Consider the following 23,688-nt stretch of genomic DNA (forward strand, 5'->3'; position numbering starts at 1 on the left):
GCGTGCGCAGGTTGCTGAGGAAGAAAGAAAAAAAAAAAGGCTAAATCAAGAGTCACTGATTCCGTGAAAGCAGCTATCCAGCTTTCAGCCTGAAAGGCAAGGGAACTGCAGTGGACTCAAAGCTCTTTTTTTAATACTCTCAGATACCAACACAGAGGGTGTTACCTTACTGTCTTGAGAGGCAAAAAGAGAAATGGCTTCCTCAGTATGATGGTTTGAATCCCTCGGTAGGTAGGACCGAGGGCATCATCTCAGGAAGGGGCCTATCGGCAGCTCTGGTATAGAGAGCTCAGAAAATACCTACCAATAGGCAGGCATATCCCATACGTAATGTTGTTGGTGGTCGTCTTCGAATTGAAACTGAACTTTAAAGTCTGTTTCAAAGTTCTTATGTCTGTTCCAGTGCACTGACAGTTTAAGGATTACTACTCACATCGTCAAACCAGTAACATAGCAATAACGATCCGTGAGCTGGTATGGAACAGAAAAGCCAGAGCACTTGTTATGTGTGTTTTTTTGTTTTTTTGTTTTTAATCGCTCTAGAGCAAACATTTTGAGCAGTTTTGAAACAGACTTTTTAGAATTATGAGTGTAAAAAGGAAAAGAAAAATGACAGGTACGTTATTTAATCTTGGATTATTGTTTTATTTATTTTTTTAGCTTCAGGGACGATTCTCCTACCTACTGTACATGTAATTTTCTTTGTTATGTCCACTTCTTTCAAGCGTTTCAGTTAAATTTGTTCTGTGGTTCTTCTTGATTATTGCCGATTGTAGATTTTGGTATTCTGTATTTTTTTATACTGTTCTGTAGCCATTTCATTTGTTGTCACATGCTTTTCTTAAACGTGAATCCAACTCCTTTGTCTTGACCATCATCTGATGTGTTGCAAAAACGTTATTCTTCAACAGATTTTGGAAATAATGACCTCTTTTTCTGGCTATTGACTTTATAATGCAGCTTAGTTACTTTGTAATGGTTTTCAATAAATTAATATATTATTAGATTTGTTTTATTAAATATTTAGACGTGTAAAGGTGCCAATACTTTTGTCATGAAAAATTTTATAATTTGCTTAAGCTTTTTTTATGAAGATTGTTAAACTACCAGAACTTGTGTAATTTGGTCTTTGTGATATTAATTAGTGGCTGATGTTCACTAAATGCTTGTATTTAACACACTTTCTTGAATGGTTTTTTATTAAGTGTAGGGTGCCAATACTTTTGTCTGCAACTGTACTATATACTGTAAATATGTATTTTTTCATAGAACAAGCAAAGTCCTTGTTATGCAATGAGAACTGATCTTTAAATTTGCAGGACATTCTAATGATGATTTGTTCACCATTCTTACTGTACCCCTCTCGGCTTTCCTGGTATTCAAATAGAACAGAAACCTGTCACCTGGAAACAAAAGCAGCCTTGAAAGATGAGAAGTAAGCATTTCAGCAAAGATAATCTACTCCCTGTGGTTAGCAAGGCCATCACCAATTACAGTTTAGTTGTAAATTAAACCGGCTATATTTAGCCCACTTTTTAAAAACTTTTACCTTCAGCAACTATCCTCTCATTTCACTGCTGACTGCTCACAGCAAGTTTTGGTGGGAAAAAAAGTTTAAAGTATTGCTCATATGTAAGTACAAAGCACAGAAATGATGGGCACAGATAAATTACAGATTTAGGGCAAGAGATGTTTGTCTTTGCCACATTTGAGATTCAGATAAAGCATTACAAAGTGTGGGTTTGTTCTACATATTCTGCCAAGCTGTCAACAGTGGACTATTTGTCTTATTCACAATTCTTTATAAAGTGAATCGCACAAACATATCTTCTAGTTAGTAGATTAAATAATAAAAAAACCCTCACCGTTACCTTCTCCAAAAGCATTTTTTAATGAAGGACCTAAATGTTGACCAGTTTTCAGTGTGCATCAGTAACATATAGGCCTATATCCCAAGCCAATTATATAAATACACATTACAGGTGTTAGTCATCATTACAAAAAGTATTCAAGCTATTTAATTTTAAGCATAGACACAGGGCCATATACCCAAGTTAGTGTAAAGACAAAGCCATTAATCTGTATAAAAGTTTGAACAGCTTCTTACGCTGTTCAAACAGTTTTGCTCTGCTCTGAAAATTTATATATATAGCAGTCACCACTGCTTTGAACGGGCACGTTTGTGTTCACCCTCAGTGTAGGCGATGGACGGTACATACTCCCACACAATAACCGGACCTTCAAAATGTCCCCCAATCACCAGTACAATAATCAAAACAAACAAGTGTGTTTGCAGTTAAAATCTTTATTAAGACACTCATTACACCAATAAAAAAATATGTATTAACCTATGAATATAATAAAAAGCAAGTGCAAAAAAGTAATGCAAGTGCAGAAATGGACGGCAAACCTTGTAGGTGTTTTCTAAAAAATCCCAGTTCGGCTCTATATCCAGATGCTGCTCCATATTAGCAGTGTTACAAGCGCAGCACCATGCTTACGTCATCGGTGTCTGTTTCAGGCAAGACCGTCCTGGTCGCTGAGGTGACACACCGGAGAATTCTTCCTCTAGCATCCCCTCTGGTGTTGTCAGAGTTTCAGTTTCGATTGTATTTTCATCAGCACTCTCCTCCTCAACTACAGAAACCCCAGCATTTTTGAAGCAACACTGCATTGTTTTCTAACCGACACAGTTGCAAGCATGCTTTAGCAAGCACACAGTATCTAAGACATTTTATTTACACTGAATTTTCGTGCGGATGCCCATCGCTTTTCTCTTTCCAGCCATGCCTGCTGTTACAGTCAGTGCTGTTTTTTCAAACTGTAAACCCGACTAAATAGCCAAGGTACAGTACAGGGGTAATCGCTCAGTAACGAGGTGCAAACAGCTGACTGATCGATTTGTCAAGCTTTTACTACAGTAAAGTGCTGCCTTTTGTATTGAAATATACGTGAATGGTGAGGGAACGAGGTGAAAACAGCTGATTGGTGGATTAGTAAGAGCGATTAGTACAGTAATAAGCAGGGAGTTTGTTATTTAAATCTAAGTGAATGGCACAGAGGTCCAAACAGCTGAGTTTGCCCGAAATATACGATGTGCTTAACACAGTGTAATTGATGCCTTTGTTATTTAAATCTATGTGAATGGCAAATGGCAAACGCTACTTGTCCGATATAAACGGCTTCCCGAAATAACCCTGTACGGTGTAAGTGGTGGATACTGTATTTTTTTTTAAAAAAATTCCCCCTACAAGCTACATAACATATTGCATTTTTCAAAATTAACAATTCAAAATAAATCAATCATTTAGCTATTCTCAACATACTTTTGTTTCGAAACAACAAAAAACAAGAGTAAGGACAATGAAATAAACTATTCGAATAAAAGAAAAAATGAAGTTCCATACATAAAATTTTAAATTTTAAATAATATTCATTTCAAGGCCCCAAATATCACAAAATTAACAAACACTAATAGTGCAAAACTTCTGTACAATTTTTTTTTTCCTTTATTTTATCATCTGACTCTCTATTTTGTTGGTGCAACAAATTAAAGTAAAAGAAAATCAGGTATAAACTTTTTCCACACTAACAGTGCAATTTATGGTTGAAATGTGCAATGTTGCGGGATACTGGACTTATTTAACAAATTCTCCCGTGTTTTATTTAATAACGCTAGATCAAGAAACATTATTCTTGTAATCTACCTAAAAAATATACTGTAATAATGGATTTCCTGTATAATATATCGATTGCATGTTGTAAGCAACTTCAGCTATCAATGGATAATGCCCACTAATCAGGCTTATATTACTAAATTGGTGTACAGTCTGTTAACTAAAGTTATTTATCCTTCCTTTTCTCTTCGCACCACAAACCAGTGTTTAAGGTTGCAGAGTACAAGATCCTGGATCAAACTCTCAAAAAAAAAACAAAAAAAAAACCCTCCTCCAATGGTCTTTGTACTAAAACCTATTACACCAAGGATAAGATTTTTGAATTGACAAATGCAGAACTACACTTGAATGTACATAATATATTGAATTAAAACTGTCAAACTGACATTTTTTTTTTTTTTTTTGGAAGGCAGCGTGAAAATATTACTGTTGCATTCTGTTACTTGAACCCAACGCCACCTTCATTTTCTGACGAAAAGCTTTTACACGATCCCTCTGTACTGGCCAGTGCAAAATACAGCATGATTTGATCATTCCTCTCCGAAGGAAAAGGGATTGGTATAATTTGTAATCTGGGATGTCCTCTAGAAAGATTAGAACAATGGAGTCCCGGCTCTGTTCAATGACTTGATGTATCGCATGGTGCACCTTGAACCTGGGAAAAGCAACACAGAAGATGATTATTTATCTGAATGCAGTTCATCTTCTATTGTTACATCAAACAGTCCCATTTAAGCATTTTTTCTTGGTCTTTTAAACTGCCAACTGCAGTTTTTATTTAAAAAATTTCAAGCACTGAAAATGTCGTCCCTTTCTAAAATTCCTACACCACAGAATTATTCATCGGAAACCAAGAAAACAAAAACGTAAGTGAATTTAATTACATAGGTTATAATTGCATCTCAAGGATCTGGTGAATTCATCATAACCCACAAGTGCGAACCCTTTGATGCAATTATAACCTTGTAATTCACTGCAGCCAGTCTGTTGTTCTATATGTAACACCCACCACACATGTTTTTAAAAGTTTCTTTTCATGGATCAAACAAAGATGTATCTTCATGAAACTGCTATAGAACTGTCATGAATACTAAACGTTTTTCATGAGTTAAAGCTTTTTCAATAGGGCCTAAAGAGTCATCTATATTTTAAAACTGACATTCCTGAAATGTAATCTCTCCAGACCTCTCCTTGTCATTAATATAAATAAATTATATGCTGGTGCTGTTTTAATTACAAGGGTTGGTTCTGGCCCCTCAAGAGATGGTGCCAGTATTCTTAGATTTTTTTTTTTTAAGGTTTCATAGGCTTCTAAAATGAGTGAGAATCACTTACAGGAAGTGAGAATTGGCATGTCTTTAGCAAATTCATGAAATACAGTACAATGCTGTTGGTTTCCAGAACAGTCCATTCCATGCATATCAGACTTTATTTAATCCCTCAAACAGACTTTTAAATAACTGATGTGTATAAGGTTCAGTAGGGAGCTAAACATGAAGGTTATTAAACCATTTGCATTTCTCAGATGCAGGATTTTGCAGGACATCCATATGTTGGTCTTTGGATTATATGTTGATTAGAAATGCAGTTTTTTTTTTTGTTTGTTTTTTAATTTTAGTTCATAAATTTGGTTATAAATATGAATGTTTGGTTTTTAATTTGCATCATTTTGGCTATTTTTGTTGCATTAACAATTTACATTTGTAATTAAATGTGTATAAGCTATAAGTATGTACAAATCCTAACTACAAATGCTTTCTTGCCCCAAGGTGAAGGCACTTAGCTAAACTGCATCTTATTACCCCTCTCAGTAGGTGTGATCACCATAGGGTATCTGCATTATTTTAAGAGTCCCAATAACCACAAATTAAACATTAGGGGATAACAACTCTCTTACCTTCTGCACCAAGGATCCTTTAATAGAGCTTCAGTTACAACAAATATTATTTTTCTGCTCCTGCTCATACCCCCGACAACAGCATCCAATTTTGATACGCCAGCTGCAAAGTCCCGCTCCTCATAGAAAAACTGATACCCTCCCTGGTCAATATTTTCCAAGGGTGAGAAGTTCCTCTCTACCAAGTCCACATCAGTAGGGGCACAAATTATGTATGCATCATATTCAAATCTATTTTCCCCTATATCGACTTCTGTGTATCCAAGGATACGACTCACAGACACATTCCAAAAGAACTCTATTCTCCATCCTTGGAAACGAATGAAAATGACACAAACCAGGAATACAAGTAAAAAGCTAGCGCTGAATATAAACAGACTTTTAAATGGTGCAAGGTCCTTACAGGGGGATGTGTCAAACAGGCTGACAGAGGAGTTGTAGAAAGAAGGTGGGGTGTTACAAACATATTGTGAATTCAATCTGGGAACACTGGTATTGGTCTTATTTAGCCAATTCACAAACCAAAACATACTTTCACATGTGCAGTCGAAAGGATTCTTCCCCAAATACAGAGTCTGCAAGTTTTTGAAGACGGTCTCAAACACACCGTTTTCCACTGAGGTAATGAGATTTTTTTGAAGGTTAAGCACCCGGAGAGACGTAAGGTCATCAAAAATGAACTTTGGAAGAACATTTAGGTTATTTGGACCTAAATCAAGTTGAACCAGCTTATAGAGTCCTCTAAATGCATCAACGGGGATCTCATCCAAACCATTAGAGTCCAGTTGAAGTATCCGAAGGCTAACTAAACCTTTGAGGAATAGCAGTGGACCCCCAGGGTTACCATTTTTCCAAAGGCGGGCTAAGTTATTGTGCTGCAACTTCAAGATTTTCAAGTGCTGGAGTCCACTGAACAGAGCCTCATTAATGTTAGCTATGTTGTTGTTGCTGAGGTCAAGCACTGTAAGGTTCTGGAGGGGCTGAAACGGTGAAGGACTCAAATCCAGAGTTCCAGACAGTGTGCGTCCAAGCATTAGAGTTCTTAGAGTAGGGGTATGGATAAAAGATGAAGACGACAAGGTGATTTTTTGGTTGTAAGACAGGAAAATCTCTTCAATACTGCTGAGCCCTCTAAATTCTTCTCCAGTTAAAGTTTGAATGATCGCATTATGGCCCATGTATAGCTTACTTAAATTTCTGAACCATGTGAAGGCTCCGTTCTCGAGTTTTGAGATTCCAATTCCTGTCAGGTTAAGGAACACGAGAGGTGACTGGGCCAGAGAGTAGAGTGTTTTATTGGTAATGGTTTTCATATTCATGGAACAGCTGCTCAAACTCAAATATTTAAGGCTTTTTAAACCAGTGAAAGTTTCCTCTGTAATGCCTCTGAAAACGTTTCCGTCCATTAGCAGATGTTCCAGGTTTATAAACCACTGAAAGGAGAAATCATCAAGTATGGGTGTTGTTTTATGTTTTGTCAAGGCTTTCTTAAGATTTAAGAAGTTTAGGGTTGTCAAGTTTGCAAATGTGTTTTTGGTTAAATGTGCAATGCTGTTCTCCTCAAGGGATAAATATTCTAATTTCTGAAGCCACTGAAATGAACCGTCATTTATAATAGACAATCCATTTTTGGAAAGATCCAGAGCTGTAAGGTTAGTTGCTTTAAGTCCTTTAAAGGTGCTGCTAAGTATTTTTGAAAGAGTTGTGCCCTGCAGTGAAAGGTTGCGGAGAGCAGTTCCTGACAGCTCATTACAGAGTTTCTCTGCTAAAACAGAATCAAGTTTGGTGTGATCCATTACTAGCCCATACAGTTGCCCAATGGAGTGGAAGCATCCTGGCTCAAACTAAAGAAAGGGAGAAGAATTTAAGTCTTGAGGAAATCAATAAAATGGTTAAGTCATCAAGCCACTAAATCAGGGGTAGACAACCTAAGCCTTTCCAGTTCTGTTCTCTAAATGTTTTAATTATGAAACACCAAAGGTTCTAATCATTTAGGTATAAAATAAAGGAGTGGGATAGCCCTTTACCAACAGTTCTCAATCCCTGCTCTAAATTATACATGATACAATGATAATCCGTTTGAGGTGAAATGTCTGTTGATACAGGTCTTTGTGAATGGTCAAGTTCACAGTAAAAAAAAACTAAAAAAACCATAATCTTATAAATTACAAAATGAGAAATCAATTGCCTACCTGTAACCAACCCTAAAGTGCTTTAAATTCAATATCTGTTGTTGTTCACTTGTAGTTGGTAACATTCAAATGTGTATTTTTCTCCTTTTGAAGGTAAAAGCTTTTTAAAAACAGCCCAGTAGCTTGCAAGGCACACTAACCAAGATCTCCTTGTCGATTAGGTTTGCCAATTGCTTCCTGTTTGGTTTTTAACTGAATAGTCTATTTTTTCAAAAACTACTTTATTTGTTAGTAAATTAAAATAGATAGCAAAAAAAAAAAAACACATTGTTCAGCAGTTTTAACTCGGCACATAGTGTATGTACTTTCTATATAATGTTATTCCTTTCACCACATTAACTAAGAATTAACTTGAATGATGTTACAATACTTATGGTAAACTGCTCAATGGTGTGTTTATTCATGTATTACAACAGCAGACATACCTGTTTCAATGGAAGGGAAGACAGTTCCAGCAGTTTCAGTGAGGTGTTGCTCAGACAGGAAAACTCATCTTTCTTAAGCACAGATATTTTATTTCCTGACAGGATAAGTTCTTGAAGGTTCTGCAGTTGTGGATGGGTTCCCAGGTTAGCAGTTGTCAGGTCATTGCGAGACACATCCAATTTTCTCAAATTCTACAAAAAAGTAAACAAATAAAAAATATATGTATAACAAGTAAATTACTGCATCTTCAGAATCTCCTCAAAAATGTATATACGCAAAAAACTCTCATTATCATATAATAGATGTATCGCCCCCAACTCGACACGACCATTATGACAGTAAAAATAGACATAATGAAGCGTTCTTCGCTTTGTATAAGTCAGTGTCAGCTGCACGAAGGGACTGTTAGCATGTATGATATGTTAGCAATATACTATAATACCCCAATAAGAATATCAATAACACATTACAGGTCTCAGTAGAATGATAACCATGTACTGTAGAACAGCATATCATAACATGTCACTAGATAGTTCAGACTATTCACAAAACTTGTATGAATGTTCTATTTGAAGGAAAGTGCTAATATACACATTGTAAAGCCCCTTTCACACTGGCATGCTCTACCAAGCATGGTTGACCTGGGTGACAGACTCAACTAAACAATACGTGTACCAATACACCGGGAAGCAGCTTGTTACAGACGCTTCCATCCAAGCTTCTCTAGATTGAGCCGTCGGCCCAAATGTTGATTAGAGCAAATGTTTCTTCATCCCTGCTGCAATCTGGCTCACGGTGTGTCTCAAGCAACAAATATGGCTAAACAGACTAAACAAAAATATTCCTTGTGGAAGTGAAACTTTCACACAGGCATGGCGGTTTGTTATTTCATCGGCATTTTGTCTCGCTCAACCCAGGTCAAGCCGTGTCAACACACTTCCTGAGGTGGGTCGCTGGACCCGGGTAGAAGTGACAGTGTGAAAGGGGCTTTAGAATAAATAGTGTTTTTAAAAATCTCTATTAAACCATAATACTAACGCTACGGAATATGTGTTAAGGACTTAGCTATACCTATAAGGTGTATTTGCCCCCAGGGAATAAGAAATGCATTTACTTCTTGTACTGATGTGTTGTGGTCAACATCTCCTCATTAAACCTATTATAACATTTATAAATTTAGATCAGTAATATTCATAGCCATAGTCAGATGTCTAATGGAAAAGTAAATACATGCAGGGGATAGAATTATCCTGTCCTGTTTTGTCTGGGATTTTTACTGCAGTGAAAGTGACATCTAGTGGTGAAATGCAAAACAATACAGCTTTCTGCACAGCTCAAATGTTAATCTGCATATTATATTACAAAGGAAGCTTATGTCTCAAAACCTCTGAAGAGGTTTTTTTTCTGATACTTTGCACAGGCTAAACAGCAGTTGTAAACAGACACCAAGGAATTCTTATTTGAGTGTAAAATTGAACATGACTGTGAGCTTAAAAAAAAAACCTATTAGCGGATTAGAAATTCCTACCTCTAGGCTTCCAAAAGGATCTCCTTTGATTTTGATCTTGTTGGATGATAGGTTCAGTTCACTGAGGTTAGAGCAGTAAGTAAAGTCTTTCTCAGACAACTCATACACTTCATTGTGCTCCAAATTCAATTCCTGGAGGAGTGGCAGTGTCTGGCACAAGCCTTGCTGTATTTTCTTGATTGAGTTAAACCCTGCATTAAGATAAACAAGCTGCTTGTATTGTGACATAACAGAAGTGGGCAACTCTCTCAGCTGGTTATGTGACACGTCCAGGACGGTTATATTGTCAGGAAGATATGAAGGAACTTCCTTGAGCTTCAGGTGACTACAGTCTGCAATCTGATCTTTAACCTCACACTCCGTCTTCTTGTATTCCACATAGCTAAGGCAGGGGGTTAAAAGTCCCACACACAAACTGAACACGCAAAAACAGATGTTCATGGTTTCAGGATCTCTGAAAAATACAATTAAAGGCATTTAAAACATTAGCTCAGTTAGATGAGATGAAAAGAATGCACTTTGTATATTGGTTGCATAATATCTGTCGATAGAGTACTGTATATGCACCTAATATACAAAGATTTCTGAACCTCTAGATTTTTTCTTTTTATTACATTTTTATTACATTTCAAACTGTGCACAAGCCATCAGGTTCTTATTAAACAAAGAACATATGCAGAACAACAAATGTAAACGTTTCCTCATTTTATGTCCATCTGCAAATCGGAACAAATACTTGTAGTGGGAAGGATGTGGTTTGCTGCTTAGAGAACTGAAATGTGGGTTTCAGAGTGAAATATTTTATGTTAGTATTTTTTTTATTGAGTATGTGATTCAAGTAATCCTTTTGAACGAAATTTCAGATGATGGGCCCTGTACAACGTTCACTGTTAGTAAATGTTACTGATGTCTGATTTATATATTTATATATTTTAACAATTCCCTAAATCTTAAAATTATGTTCTATTAAGTTCAGCATCAGTAATACGGGTGTGTCAGTGAAATCCATCAATAACATCAAGCAATGAATGATAAGATTCGCTGCTGTCCTTATCGGGTCATTCCATATGAAATCAACCAAAAACCTTGACCTCCTTGGATTTGTTTTAAAAAATTTATTTTTGCCTTTGGCAGAAGTGGTTACAGTGTCAGTTTTAGGCCTGAGTGAAATCATGTTTATGAGACAGAGCTCATCAAAGCTGACCCATTTTGGACCACACACCCAACCTTTTCATGGTCATAATTTGTTCCATAATTGAGACAGAAAGGTGTCAATTAAAAGCTCTCAAATAGCACTATCTTCTCATTCCTTGGATTTTCGTCAGTGTTTAATAGATTGTAGCCTATACCCTTATCTACATTTCCTGCAAGTTTCAATTTGTGCCTGGGTGAGGCCAAAGGTCACAGATTCACACAACTTTATCTTGTATTTCACATCAATTTTGATATAATGAATAGATAGTCCAATTTGTGAGCTTTAAACTGACACCAGCTTTCTATGTCAATACTGGAAGAAGTTATGACCATGTAAAGGTAGGGTGGGTGTCCAAATCGGGTCAATCTTTGATGACCTGTATCTCATGAATGGGAGGTCACTCAGGCCTACAATTCACAGTGTAACCATTTCTTCCAAAGACAATATGTGCAAAAGTTGATCAAAATCAGGGGAGGTCAAGTGAAAAATGGCAGTTTTTTTTATTGATTTCATATGGAATGTATAGATAATCAAGACGAGAATTTTTTTGTAAATAAGAAATGGTTGTCTAATTGTATTGCTTATTCTTATCACTTGATGTTTTTTTTATGAAAAAAGCATTGCCATTTTCTGTCCGAAAGGGGCTATTTAATACAAAACATTTGGAATACATAACTGTTGGTCTTGTATGCACAAATGTTAAACAAAATGCTCTTCCTAACCTACATTAATGGCTTAGATTCTGGTATACTAATCAAACTTGTTAAATTTGCAGATGACACAAAAATAGGAGTGGCAAACACTGTTGCAGCAGCAAAGGTCATTCGAAATGATCTAGACAGCATTCAGAACATTTAATAGAGAAAAGTGTAAGGTACTGCATGCAATAAAAATGTGCATTACAAATATCATATGGGAGATACTGAAATTGAAGAAGGAATCTATGAAAAAGACCTAGGAGTTTATGTTGACTCAGAAATGTCTTCATCTAGGCAATGTGGGGAAGCTATAAAAAAAGGCCAACAAGATGCTCGGATATATAGTGAAAAGTGTTGAATTTAAATCAAGGGAAGTAATGTTAAAACTTTACAATGCATTTGTAAGTCCTCATCTAGAATATTGTGTGCAGTTCTGGTCACCTCGCTTCAAAAAGGATATTGCTGATCTAGAAAGAGTGCAAAGAAGAGCGACCAGAATTATTCTGGGTTTAAAAGGCATGACATATGCAGACAGGCTTAAAGAATTGAATCTATTCAGTCTTGAACAAAGAAGACTACGCAGCGATCTGATTCAAGCATTCAAAATTCTAAAAGGTATTGACAATGTCAATCCAAGGGACTTTTTCGACCTGAAAAAAGAAACAAGGACCAGGGGTCACAAATGGAGATTAGATAGAGGGGCATTCAGAACAGAAAATAGGAGGCACTTTTTTACAGAGAATTGTGAGGGTCTGGAACCAACTCCCCTGTAATGTTGTTGAAGCTGACACCCTGGGATCATTTAAGAAGCTGCTTGATGAGATTCTGGGATCAATAAGCTACTAAGAATCAAATGAAACCTACATTGTATGTTTCAGACTATCTTGTTATTTGTGTGTACCTTACAGGTTAATTTCCAAAAATGACTCCAAGAAAGTTGTAAGTTGCAGAACTTTTGGACCCCAGTAAATACTGCGATCACTTGACCAGACTTAGGCAAGAATTTAATGACAGAGTTCATGATTTTAAGCAGCTAGAACCTTGTGTAATGTTTGCCTCAAATCCCTTTATATGGACGTGGATGCAAGTGACATTTCTGAACAAGTGGGGTCATTGTTTAATCTGGATTGTGTTGAACTGGAAATGGACATTCTTAATCTTCAAAACGATATTCAGTTGAAAGCAAGATACCCAGTGTCTGACTTCTGGACTTTAGTGGACAAGGACAAGCACATAAATCTCTGCACAGCAGCAATGAAAGTGGCGTCTTTATTTGGTTCCACTTATCTATGTGAATCTGCCTCTTCCGACATGAACTTTATCAAATCAAAACTTCGAACCCGCCTGAGTGACGAGCATCTGAATGACTCCATCAGGGTTGCGCTTTCTAATTACGAGACAGATTATGCTGGACTGGTAGAAAGCATGCAGTGTCAAGTCTCACGTTGAAATCTATGTAAGAATACAATTTTTCTTTATTTTTAGCTTGGAGTTCTTTGAGGAGGGGCTCACAAATGTTTTTGCAAATCATAAGTAGCTCTTCATAGTAAAAAGGTTGGAGACCCCTGGTGTAGATACTACCATTAAGACACCCATCGCAAAGGCCCTAAACAATATGTTAAAATAAAGAAGCTAGTCTATTAACCAGTTTTAAATTTAAAGCATTTTAGTTTATTCTTTATTGTTAAAGTTTTCACATGTGGCAATATTGTCCTACAAATGATACTGTGATCTTTCCACTGTGTTATGTTAGTGAACCAGAGCTACGTTTTAAATCCTTTCCAATTATTGATACCTTAAAATTGAAGGGCCATATAAGAACGATAAATATTGTAACTAATTTTTAGAAGGCCTTCTTTGTTGTCCAAGTTGCTGCAGTGACATTGTAGATGCTATATATATCTAGTTACTGTAAATGAGATACTGTTTTAGCAGAAACATTTCATTAAGTAAACATGTGTTGGAATGTTTTTGAAATTAAAAGTAGAAATACAAAACTGTGTGGCATTCTTCTTTGTGAACGTGCAAAGTGCCAATTCAAAAACCGTCAAAATCTACCAAGGTAGGAAATCTGCAAATTTAATACCAGCCAAAATTGCCTGTTATACGGTACATTAGTTGCTTAAAGGATTTCCACAATCTTATTATTTATTACAAATCTTATTACTTATTACAAACGTACGGTTTAGTACTGGTCTGTACATTCTACTGTGCCCCCAGCATTTGAATAATGCTTTACATTGTATTGATCTGCATGTGATTAAATATATAACTTTTACAGTAAAACTTTTACTGGACCACAGGGACCACTCAGCACTGTGACGTCACAGTGGCGCGGACCACAGGGACCACTCAGCGCTGTGACGTCACAGTGGCGCGGACCACAGGGACCACTTAGCGCTGTGACGTCACAGTGGCACTGACCACAGGGACCACTCAGCATTGTGACGTCACAGTGGCACTGACCACAGGGACCACTCAGCGCTGTGACGTCACAGTGGCGCGGACCACAGGGACCACTTAGCGCTGTGACGTCACAGTGGCACTGACCACAGGGACCACTCAGCATTGTGACGTCACAGTGGCACTGACCACAGGGACCACTCAGCGCTGTGACGTCACAGTGGCGCGGACCACAGGGACCACTTAGCGCTGTGACGTCACAGTGGCACTGACCACAGGGACCACTCAGCATTGTGACGTCACAGTGGTACAGACCACAGGGACCACTCAGCGCTGTGATGTCACAGTGGTGCGGACCACAGGGACCACTCAGCGCTGTGACGTCACAGTGGTACAGACCACAGGGACCACTCCATCAAAGGTGTCAGGACCACTTGCTGCCGCTGTTACATTCTGATTTCACAGCTGAATTATTAATTTTCTTTATGGCTAATTATTGTTTCATTTTCTCATACTTACTTTACAGTGATATAATTAATGCAAGTGTTTATATCTAATAATAATGGGCTCTGGACCACTGCAGCAGTTGCCAAGCACTGTGTACTGCTCAGTGGTCCTTAGGACCACTCGCATGCTGCTTTTAGGCTATATTATGATTTCACAGTTTTATTATTCAGTTTCGTTTAGGTTCATTATTGATGCATTGTCTCATACTTAATTTACAGTAATACCATTAATGCAAGTGTATAGGCTAACAACAAATTCTCAGTACTTCTCACATATGCCAGCGTGTTGGTTTGAGGCTTTTTGTTATGTAGTGATTATATAGAATGTATGGATTCCTGCAGGCGTATTTACTTGGCACCTAGACATTTAGACACGGCCCAGAAAGGCCACCAATCAAAGGTAAAGAGCTTCAAAGTTAAATATAAGGGGCTGAACATTTTAGATACCACTATTCTCAGGAGATGGCAGGTAGGGTATTTTCAATATGTTCACTCACTCATAATACTCTTCTACACCTGTTCCTTAAATAAACAAAACTTAATACTTATTTTCAGAGACAAGAGCGTCATTCCCTGTTATTGTGCTGAAATGGGACATTCTTCAAAAGTATGAGGTTGGGAGTGGCCGTCGAGTGGCCTTTTTTTTTTTTTTTTTTTAAGAAAAAAAAAGTAGGGGAAGGATGTGTGATAAGGTAGGAAGGTGGTTAAAATCCTGCCTGCCAGAAACATATTTGTTTAATTGTTTGTTTATTGTGAAGAAACTGTCTGTTTGGTTTTGTTTAACAGGTAAACAGCTTAGCTGTCCTGTTTTATAGTTTAGGTTCCTGTGTTTTGTTAGTTAGAGCTAGGTGTTTGTTTTCATTTGTCCCTTTAAATGCAGACCCAGACACAGATTTGAAGTTTTAAAGTGTTGGCTCCTGAGGTAAACATTTAAATATGTCCCAATATTTTTGGAGGTCATATATAGATTAATGTAAAATATATTAGAATAAAGCTATAGAAATATCGCATATCAATAGTATATGCCTATGCATTGTACATTGGATTTTGCTAAATGTTGCATTTTGAATACACACAGATTGGCATTTCTACACGAATCATAGGAATGGGCCTGGGAGAGGCCATTTTGACACAGCACTTTCACCCATGAAAACGTTACATTTATTTAATATCATTAGTTGGTGCAGTACCATTCTATCCCCTAGCCTGCAATTTCATGGACCTTATGCACGATTGAAGATAAGTATGTGGTTAATACAACAGCATGCATACTTGGCATGACAGCTAGGCCTTGAGTAGAGGAAAATGATATCACTGCCTCCTCTAGTACAGCAGTATCAGTGCCATGCACAATAAGTGATCTCAGACCATACTGCACTCCAAAGGTGGTGAAACGAGGCAGCTGAAATACACAGCTGAAGCTGCTTCACTGGAATATGGTAAAACAATAGCTGTGTTTCTGTATATAGTTGAGTTTTAAGGTTTATGTTAACTTAATTGTATTTAATCTAATACAAATGTGGTCTTAAATTGTGTTGAGCTGTGTTGTCTTTATTGGGAGGTGACAAGGATCTCACAGTACATAATGACATGCTACAATTAACATATACTGTCAAAATTGCAGATTTTATGTAAATTTTGTATATTGATTTATAAACACGTTATATAGAATACCCAAGGCTTGATCTGTTCTTTCAGATAGTTCAGACTTAATTTGTGAACCTTTCAATAATAGACGTGTGTGTCTGGTTAAAATATCTCTTTTGACAACTAGGCATATAGCTCTATGAAACTCTACAGGAAATTTGGTACGGCATTATTATAATTATAGGATCACGGACGAAACAAGACAAATGAGACAAAACAAAAAGTCCTGCCGACCTGAACTGACTGGGTCACTACAGTACAATAAAATCAGTAGAAAATAAGATCATATTCAAATAAGAGCAAAGTAAAGAATACAGTAAATAATTACATTTAAGATCGAGTTCGACTAAGAGCAGTTACCAAAAACGTGAATATGGACATCCAAGAGTAGAATCAAGTACATGATAGAGTGATTAGTTATAATTAGGAGCAGTAGTAGAATACGGCAAGGTATGTAGCAGTTCAATATGAGTACTAGCTGATACAAGGGAACAGACCAAAACAAAATGCCCATTGACTACAATGGAGAAAGGAATGCCCATTGAATATAACAGGAAAAAAAAGAATGACAGCTTTTAACTTAAAATTCCAAAGACAAATCTTAAAACCCATTGAGTCATTACATAGACCTATTATACAAACTAAAAGTTGAATGACAGCTGTATTCCATGGAATAACAGGCCAATTAATACCGAAAAACCAGTAAAATCATAGGTAAATAAGGAATGACAGCTTTTATCTTAAAGCCCCTAATACAGTTTCTTACAAATAAACTAATGTACACGATAAAAGTGGAATGAAACGGAAAGACAGCTGCATTCCTTGGAATGAGGCTTGGGACAGTGAAAAAAAACTAGTAAAACTATAACTAAGGAATAACAGCTCATATTTTACAATCACGAACACAAATATTTTGATTTACAAGCATGTCTCACAAATGAAGTACTTGGGAAGTTTTGTGGTGTATGTTGAAATGTAAGCCCCATGGTACCACTTCCTACATTGGCAATAAATAACCATACAGTCCACAGCTGAAAAGTTGCCAGAACATAAACTGTGCAGGTAGACCATCTGCTGTTTCATGGTTTGTAAGTGTAGAGAAGTAGTGCATAAGTGTTTTTTCTTTCAGAGGCATGCACATATCTGTTGCCAGGAGGGCTTTGTGCAGATCTGAATAGGAATATGCAGCTGTCTTATTCTGCCTTTTGCACTTGCAGTGTTTGTGTTCTGAAATAATCACTGCTACGCATTTGCAAACAGACGTACGCACTACATATGCATATCTGTCACCTGCGATGACTGTAAATGTGTTCAAAATTGTGTACAACCCACAGTCATATGGATTGTTTTGCTGCATAGCATCGGAAACACATTCTACTCCTCTACTGAAAGTTGCACTGCCTATCTGATAGCAGGCAGCAACGATAAATAAAAATACTTCCCCCTGTGCCTGAGCTCTTTTTTTTTGTTTGTTTTTTTGTTTTTTTAGAATTAAAAATTACTATTTAATGTGTAGAAAAGCTTACTACACCAAAACACCAGTGCTTTCCAGGACCCCACACATCAGTGTTGAATGGAATTAACACAATGTCTTTGTTTAGAGCTGCATTGCTTTCCAGAAAATGATACAAAATCAGTTTACTGCTTTATGACCTTGTGCATGCTTTCACTGATATTGTTTGTAGCGGCTTTGTTGTTCTAGAAGGCAGCAAACTTCTCAGTAACAAATTTTGCAGCACGCTGTGCTATGGGATCCTTGATCTGTCGGTCAAAATACTGTTGGAATGGAATGCTCCATTCCAGAAAAAAAAATTGTCATACAGCTCTTGAAAAAAGGGCAAGGAAGCGCTTTTGATGAGTTGCTTTACATGATCTTTTAAAACTTTTGTGTCATCCTTTAAACCCCCGTGCTGTTTGATCAAATTATCTAAATCTTAAATTATGCGACTGGAGCAGAAGACATGCGGGAGTTTAGGATAATCTGTAAGGCTGAGGCGATGCATCGTATCATTTGAAAACTATCGATAATCAGGCCAGCGCTTCTTTTTTGTGTAAAGGGTTTTAACAAAGGAAAATTATTTTTTTTTATTAAATTTGGAATCGGCAGTTATTTTTTGCATTAAGCGCAGAGCTTCTCTGCTCCCCTCAGGTCTGACTCACTGAATCTGCATGCGATTGAGCTCAACTTCACCCCCCTGCCCCGCCCCCTGTGAGTGTTTACTGATGGGATTGGATCTGTGCAGGAGTCTTCAAAGTTACAGAGCAAATTAATTGTGCTAGAATTACAAATAATGATCGAGCGAGCGACAATTATTTTCTAAAGTAAGACGGCAAGAAAGAAAAGTAAAGAAAGCAATGTTTGGGATACTCCGGTAACACAACAAATTTGCGTGACTAATGAGAGATGCAGAGGTCGCGCTAGCATTTATAAAAGGCATATGCGTTTTCAACCATAACACCTGCGTTTTTACATATTGCATCAACATAGTTATATTATTTTTCCAGTGTAACTATTTCAGATTAACGAAGTTAACATGCAAAACGGTACACAGTATAAATAACGGTACCGGTAGTAGAAATAGACATAAAGACACGCTTACCATAAAACGATTTTTTTTTTAATCCCCCCATTAATAACATAAAAATCAGTGTTGTAGACCATGTACCAATGTCTCTGCGGGTAGCTGTCAACATCATAACTATTTACAGTTTTGCTGTTAAAAGTTAGGCCTATTTAATTTTTCTTTTAGCACCGAAGTTAAAAAAAAAAAAATACTCGTGCTCTTTCCAAATCAAAGTCTTAATAATTCTCAGGAGCTTCCATTGAAATTGTCATGTTTTAGATGATTCTCAATTAAACAACAGCGTTTGCTGTCTGCCCTCTGTTCTGACAGCTAAAACCCTGTTCTGCTGGTACACCACAATGGACCTCCGCTGATCGGTTTGTTTTTTAAAGAGGATGCAGGGAGTAGTGGAACCATTTTTACACGTTGCACTGCACAAAACTAATTTGTAATATAAACAAAATTATTGGATAGGGATAAAAAAGGGAAATGATGTCTTTTACATCTGCGTTTTAGAAACGCGATGCTGTTTCGCGTTTTATTAAAATGTCCTGCGTAGTTTTTCTCTTGATTGGTTGTTACTCTGATTGGTTATGGATTTAAACAACTTTTTATTTTTATTTTGCTTTGACCCCCAACTGGTACAAATCAACACAAATAAGGTAAAAAAATATATATACATTTAATTATTAAACTGATGTAATCAATTTATTAAAATGCATAATAGTTTTTAAAGCGGTACTTGCAATGTTACATTGTAATCCAAATGTTACAAAGAAACGGTATTAGGGATTTTAAGATACATGCCGTCATTCCTTATTTGTCTGTGATTTTACTGGTTTTTCGGTATTTCTGGCCTGTCATTCCATATCATTTTACTTTTATTTTTTATTTTAGTTTATCTGTAAGAAACGGTATTAGTGGTTTTAAGATTTCCGTTAGGGATTTTAAGATACAAGCTGTCATTCCTTATTCATCTTTTTTTTCATTATATTCAATGGGCATTATTTTCTCCATTATATTCAATGGGCATTTTTTTTCTTTCTTCATTGTAGTCAATGGGCATTCAATTTTGTCATTCGTTTTAGTCTGCCCCGATGCAGTTACTGTACTAGTACAATAGGGTGCCATATGGTCCAGTATAGTCGAGAGTTAAAACGTATACAGTTTATCAGCTTCAAGAACTGAAAAAAACTTGATAACCCACAATTTGGAGTTAGTCTGGAAAGAAATGTAAAAGTGAACACCAAAAAAAAAAAGTTCAGTGTTCTACAGCCCACTGGTTCAAGATAATTCCAATACCGTAAGAATGTACATTGACTGGGTCAGTATAATAGCAATTTAGAGTTACTGATTAAACGGGATCACTACACTTTCAATGCATGATATCTACAGTTGTAATAAAGTCAAAGGTAAGTTTCCTTTACCTCGCCCAAGTACGTCCTGTGATTTCAATCTGTAGATGTTTACGTAAAATATGTACTCCAACATAGCCTTAAAAGTACACTCTACTACTGCTGCAAGTTGAATTGTTGTGCTACTTACATACTCTAACCCTTTGCCGAAGTCCAAATGCCCCTCCCATGCCTCCCGCCCACGCCCCGTAAAATCAAATTAAATAAAGCCTGTACAAAACTTGTTACAAAAAAGTAGGGCAAGCTTTTGTGTCTATAAACAAACCTATTTATTATTTTGTTGAGTCCATTTTGTAGCATTAACAAAATGATTATTTCACCATAATTAATAATGTCACGTTGGCAATGACTGTAAAATGAAATACAACTGCATTCTTGTAGATACTACGCAACGACTTTATCGTCTTCTTTTTTTTCTTTCCTTTTTAAACATCCACTTGTATTTAACAATAACTAGGGCCTATATGCCTCCAAAACCTTGACTGTATCCATAGTATTATTATTAGGGACAGTTAATGCATAGGCTTAAAATGTTTTTCCTTTTATTTTTTGCTCTCCATAAACTCCTGATTGTACGTTACTAAAAAAAACAACAACTATATCTTCAATTGGCTAGGGGGTTATTTCTATGCACTCCCATCATAATACAGATAGAATACATCACGTAGTACGAGGCAGTTATTAACTTGTGTGTTTACCTATTGGCAGAAATGTCATCAGTTCACAATTATATTACTTATAATACAAGAACAAAAGAAAGGTTTATGAACGAGAAAAGGCCATTCGCCCATCAGGGCTCCTCCCTTGTCAGCACACGATTTTCCATTTTCCTGTGGGGAATTAGCACAGAATGTCAATCAGTCCCTGCAAACAATATCTCGGTACTTACGTTTTGTTAAAATTAACTCCAAAACAATGCTGAACAACTTCGCTTCCACCAGTTTAGGAAGTAGCTCACAGAAGCGCTGTCTGCTGTTAGTCAGGGGTAAGATAGTCTGGGCATGCGTCGTAAGTAAAGTTTGAAAATTGTGACACCTGTGCTGTACTAGCTGGACTAACCAGAAAGGCAGGCAGAGTCACGAAAATAGAACGAGCACGACCTGTACTTTACTTACTGCAGTAGCGGACTGGCCACCTGGAGCACCGGGAGAATTCCCCACAACATCAATATTGTGCTAGCTAACTAGGCTAACTAACTGTACCAGTAACATGATTCCAGCCAGGCAGTTTGTTGATTAATGTACATGCCAGCCATATCAGTCATTTCAAGCCCTATTCCTCAACTTCTGTTGAATAGGAACTACACCATATATGATATTTCATATTTTCATCATATTTTTGTTATGTACTTGAGCTTGTGTCCTCAAAAGTGAGTACACCTCAGCAATTTATAACTATTTTTACCAGAAAGGTGAGATTTTAATCTTTCTTGGAGTATGCAGCATTACTAGTTATTGTGTATGGCCCTCTCATGATAAATAATTACTTTTTGGTATGTCTATTTAGGCGGAAATCTGCATTTTCAGATAACATTCAACAGGTTAATGTTCATTTGAAGCCCTACTATTTACATTAGTCAGTCCTTGACACAACACAGCCGCCTTTTATTAATTAAATTCAACAGCAACATGCACAGAAGTAGTGCTGAGGCGTATGTTTTAAGGGCCTCCAAAGCAGATATTGAAAATCTGCTCAGTGACAGTCAGATGTCTGCTCATAGAGAGCAGGTTCGCAAGAGGAGGCAATCATGACAATTCAGTATGTGTTCTGTAGAACTCTTATAACAGTGTACAGAGTGTGTGTGTGTGTTCTGTAGCACTCTGAAAATAGTACTGCATTAATGTACAACAATAGCAGTGATGCAGCTAGGTGGTGGTATTAGGGGCTGGTGTGTGAACGTACGTGCGTCGGTGGGGCGGGGGCGGTGGAGTATCCGTGGAACGGTTGTGGTGGGCCGGTCTGGGTCAAAGTCCAGGGCCGTGTTTTAGTCCCAGTCCGTCCCTGTTACTTAGTGATTGTGGTGTTTTATAAACGAGGACATTAATCGTGGTAAATACAGTAATTGGCATTCCAAATAAAGTTGGATGATGATATTACTCTTATAAATGTCTTACTGGGAATTACTATGATTACATTACATTTAACATGCTTCCACTATACAATACTTTAAAACACTTTCTTATGGTTTTACTATGGTAAATTTGTATTGGGGTATATATGTTGTCCCTTATATATGGGTGATTCTTCAACTACGGGCCTTTTGGTGTCCCAAAGCAATATTTGTTTTTAAGTGTGTTCGTTGTACATTTTTGGTTTGGTTTGCCAAATAATACAATACTGTTTTGTCGATCTATGCCACGTAACATATTGTCAATAATAGGTGTTTTTGTGTTATTTTTCTATGCTTTTGTATTAGGGATGCCACCTTTTCCACAGACCAAACCTGGACATATTTCTCAGTCAGCCTAGCTCTATCAAAACTGCAGTATAGTGTAATAGTTTAACAAAATACCACCAGATCTCAGTACAAATCAATAATCATGCAGTATACACAGTATAGTGCTCTTGATATTTCTAGCAATCAAACTTGCAAGCCAGAAAAATAGTAGAGGGTAGAGGCTAATCTTACCTGAGACAAGTAGCTGTGGTGATGAGTAACGCTGTAGTAAATCAATGCAATTTCAGAAGACAATCCTGCCTACATGCTTTTTTTTTTTTTTTTTTGGCAAATAATTTCTGAGCCTGAAAAGCCTGTTTGTGACTGTCAGAATTATTTTACAGCCATTGTGTCATGGCCATAATAAATATTAACAAACTTTGTTAATAGATGTTAAAAACTACAGCACTATTGGTTGTGTATCAGTAAAAAGAGACAAAATGAGTCAAAATGTACTCAAATTTGGTTTGGGTTTTTCAATGTTACTAATGGCTACCACTAAATATGCAATGTTTATACATACACGCACGCCTATGTGGTTTAATTATCATTATATCTCATAAGTAACCCATATTTTACTGTGAAGGTTATGTATATAATCACACGCAGATCAATGTAATGTAAAGCATTATTCAAATGCTGGCGGCACAGTAGAATGTCCCAATCAGTGCTAAACAGTACATTTCTAATAAGATAGTGGAAATCCTTTAAAGGTGGGGTGCAATGAATTTTCATTTTTTTTCAGAATTCACTTGTATAGTACTGTTGGAAGGCCAATAAAAGTATCTGTGTAGTTTTAATGCTAAGTGTATAAAAAACAACTCTGAAGTTGACACCTCTATGAAAAGTCCAGCTCACTCGAAGCTGCGGCTAATTTATGCGTGACGTCACACCAGGACAAGCTCGCCATCCCGCCCGCTGCTTTCCTGCATTACCGCTTACCAAAACACAACACACCCAGGGGAGAGATGCCATGGTAAATAGGTGTGTAATATATGGTTGCTCCACCAGGGCCATTAGTATCTCTTTAGTTACCTAAAGAGCCGGTACGATGCCAGCAATGGGTGAAGTTTGTAAGGAGGACCAGGGATTGGGATGCTAAG

General features: G+C 37.0%; 1 protein-coding gene across 2 annotated transcripts; it reads right to left on the minus strand.

Annotated features, from left to right (window-relative positions):
• Positions 1-2,276: 2,276 nt before the first annotated feature.
• Positions 2,277-21,236, minus strand: tlr3 (toll-like receptor 3). 2 transcript variants are annotated; one of them, XM_034035991.3, is made up of 5 exons: positions 21,038-21,236; positions 9,721-10,174; positions 8,192-8,383; positions 5,575-7,418; positions 2,277-4,332 (listed from the first exon to the last, which is right to left on the minus strand). In XM_034035991.3, exons 2-5 carry the CDS (start codon positions 10,159-10,161, stop codon positions 4,101-4,103), a joined length of 2,709 nt encoding a protein of 902 aa, XP_033891882.3. In that variant the 5' UTR covers positions 10,162-10,174; positions 21,038-21,236; the 3' UTR covers positions 2,277-4,100. The 2 variants fall into 2 exon arrangements, with proteins under 2 accessions (XP_033891882.3, XP_033891883.3); XM_034035992.3 differs by lacking the exon at positions 21,038-21,236 and adding an exon at positions 20,161-20,268.
• Between the last annotated feature and the right edge of the window lie 2,452 nt (positions 21,237-23,688).

The sequence above is a fragment of the Acipenser ruthenus genome, chromosome 1, assembly GCF_902713425.1.
Source record: "Acipenser ruthenus chromosome 1, fAciRut3.2 maternal haplotype, whole genome shotgun sequence".
Lineage (NCBI taxonomy): Eukaryota > Metazoa > Chordata > Actinopteri > Acipenseriformes > Acipenseridae > Acipenser > Acipenser ruthenus.

Bases quoted from the DNA above. Each gene is read 5' to 3' on its own strand.
- tlr3 (XM_034035991.3), bottom strand. From the start codon at position 10,161: ATGAACATCTGTTTTTGCGTGTTCAGTTTGTGTGTGGGACTTTTAACC. The intron at 8,384-9,720 runs GTAGGAATTTCT...ACTTTTTTGTAG, and splicing joins ATCCTTTTGGAAGCCTAGAG to AATTTGAGAAAATTGGATGT. The intron at 7,419-8,191 runs GTATGTCTGCTG...CCCTTTCTTTAG, and splicing joins CTTCCCTTCCATTGAAACAG to TTTGAGCCAGGATGCTTCCA.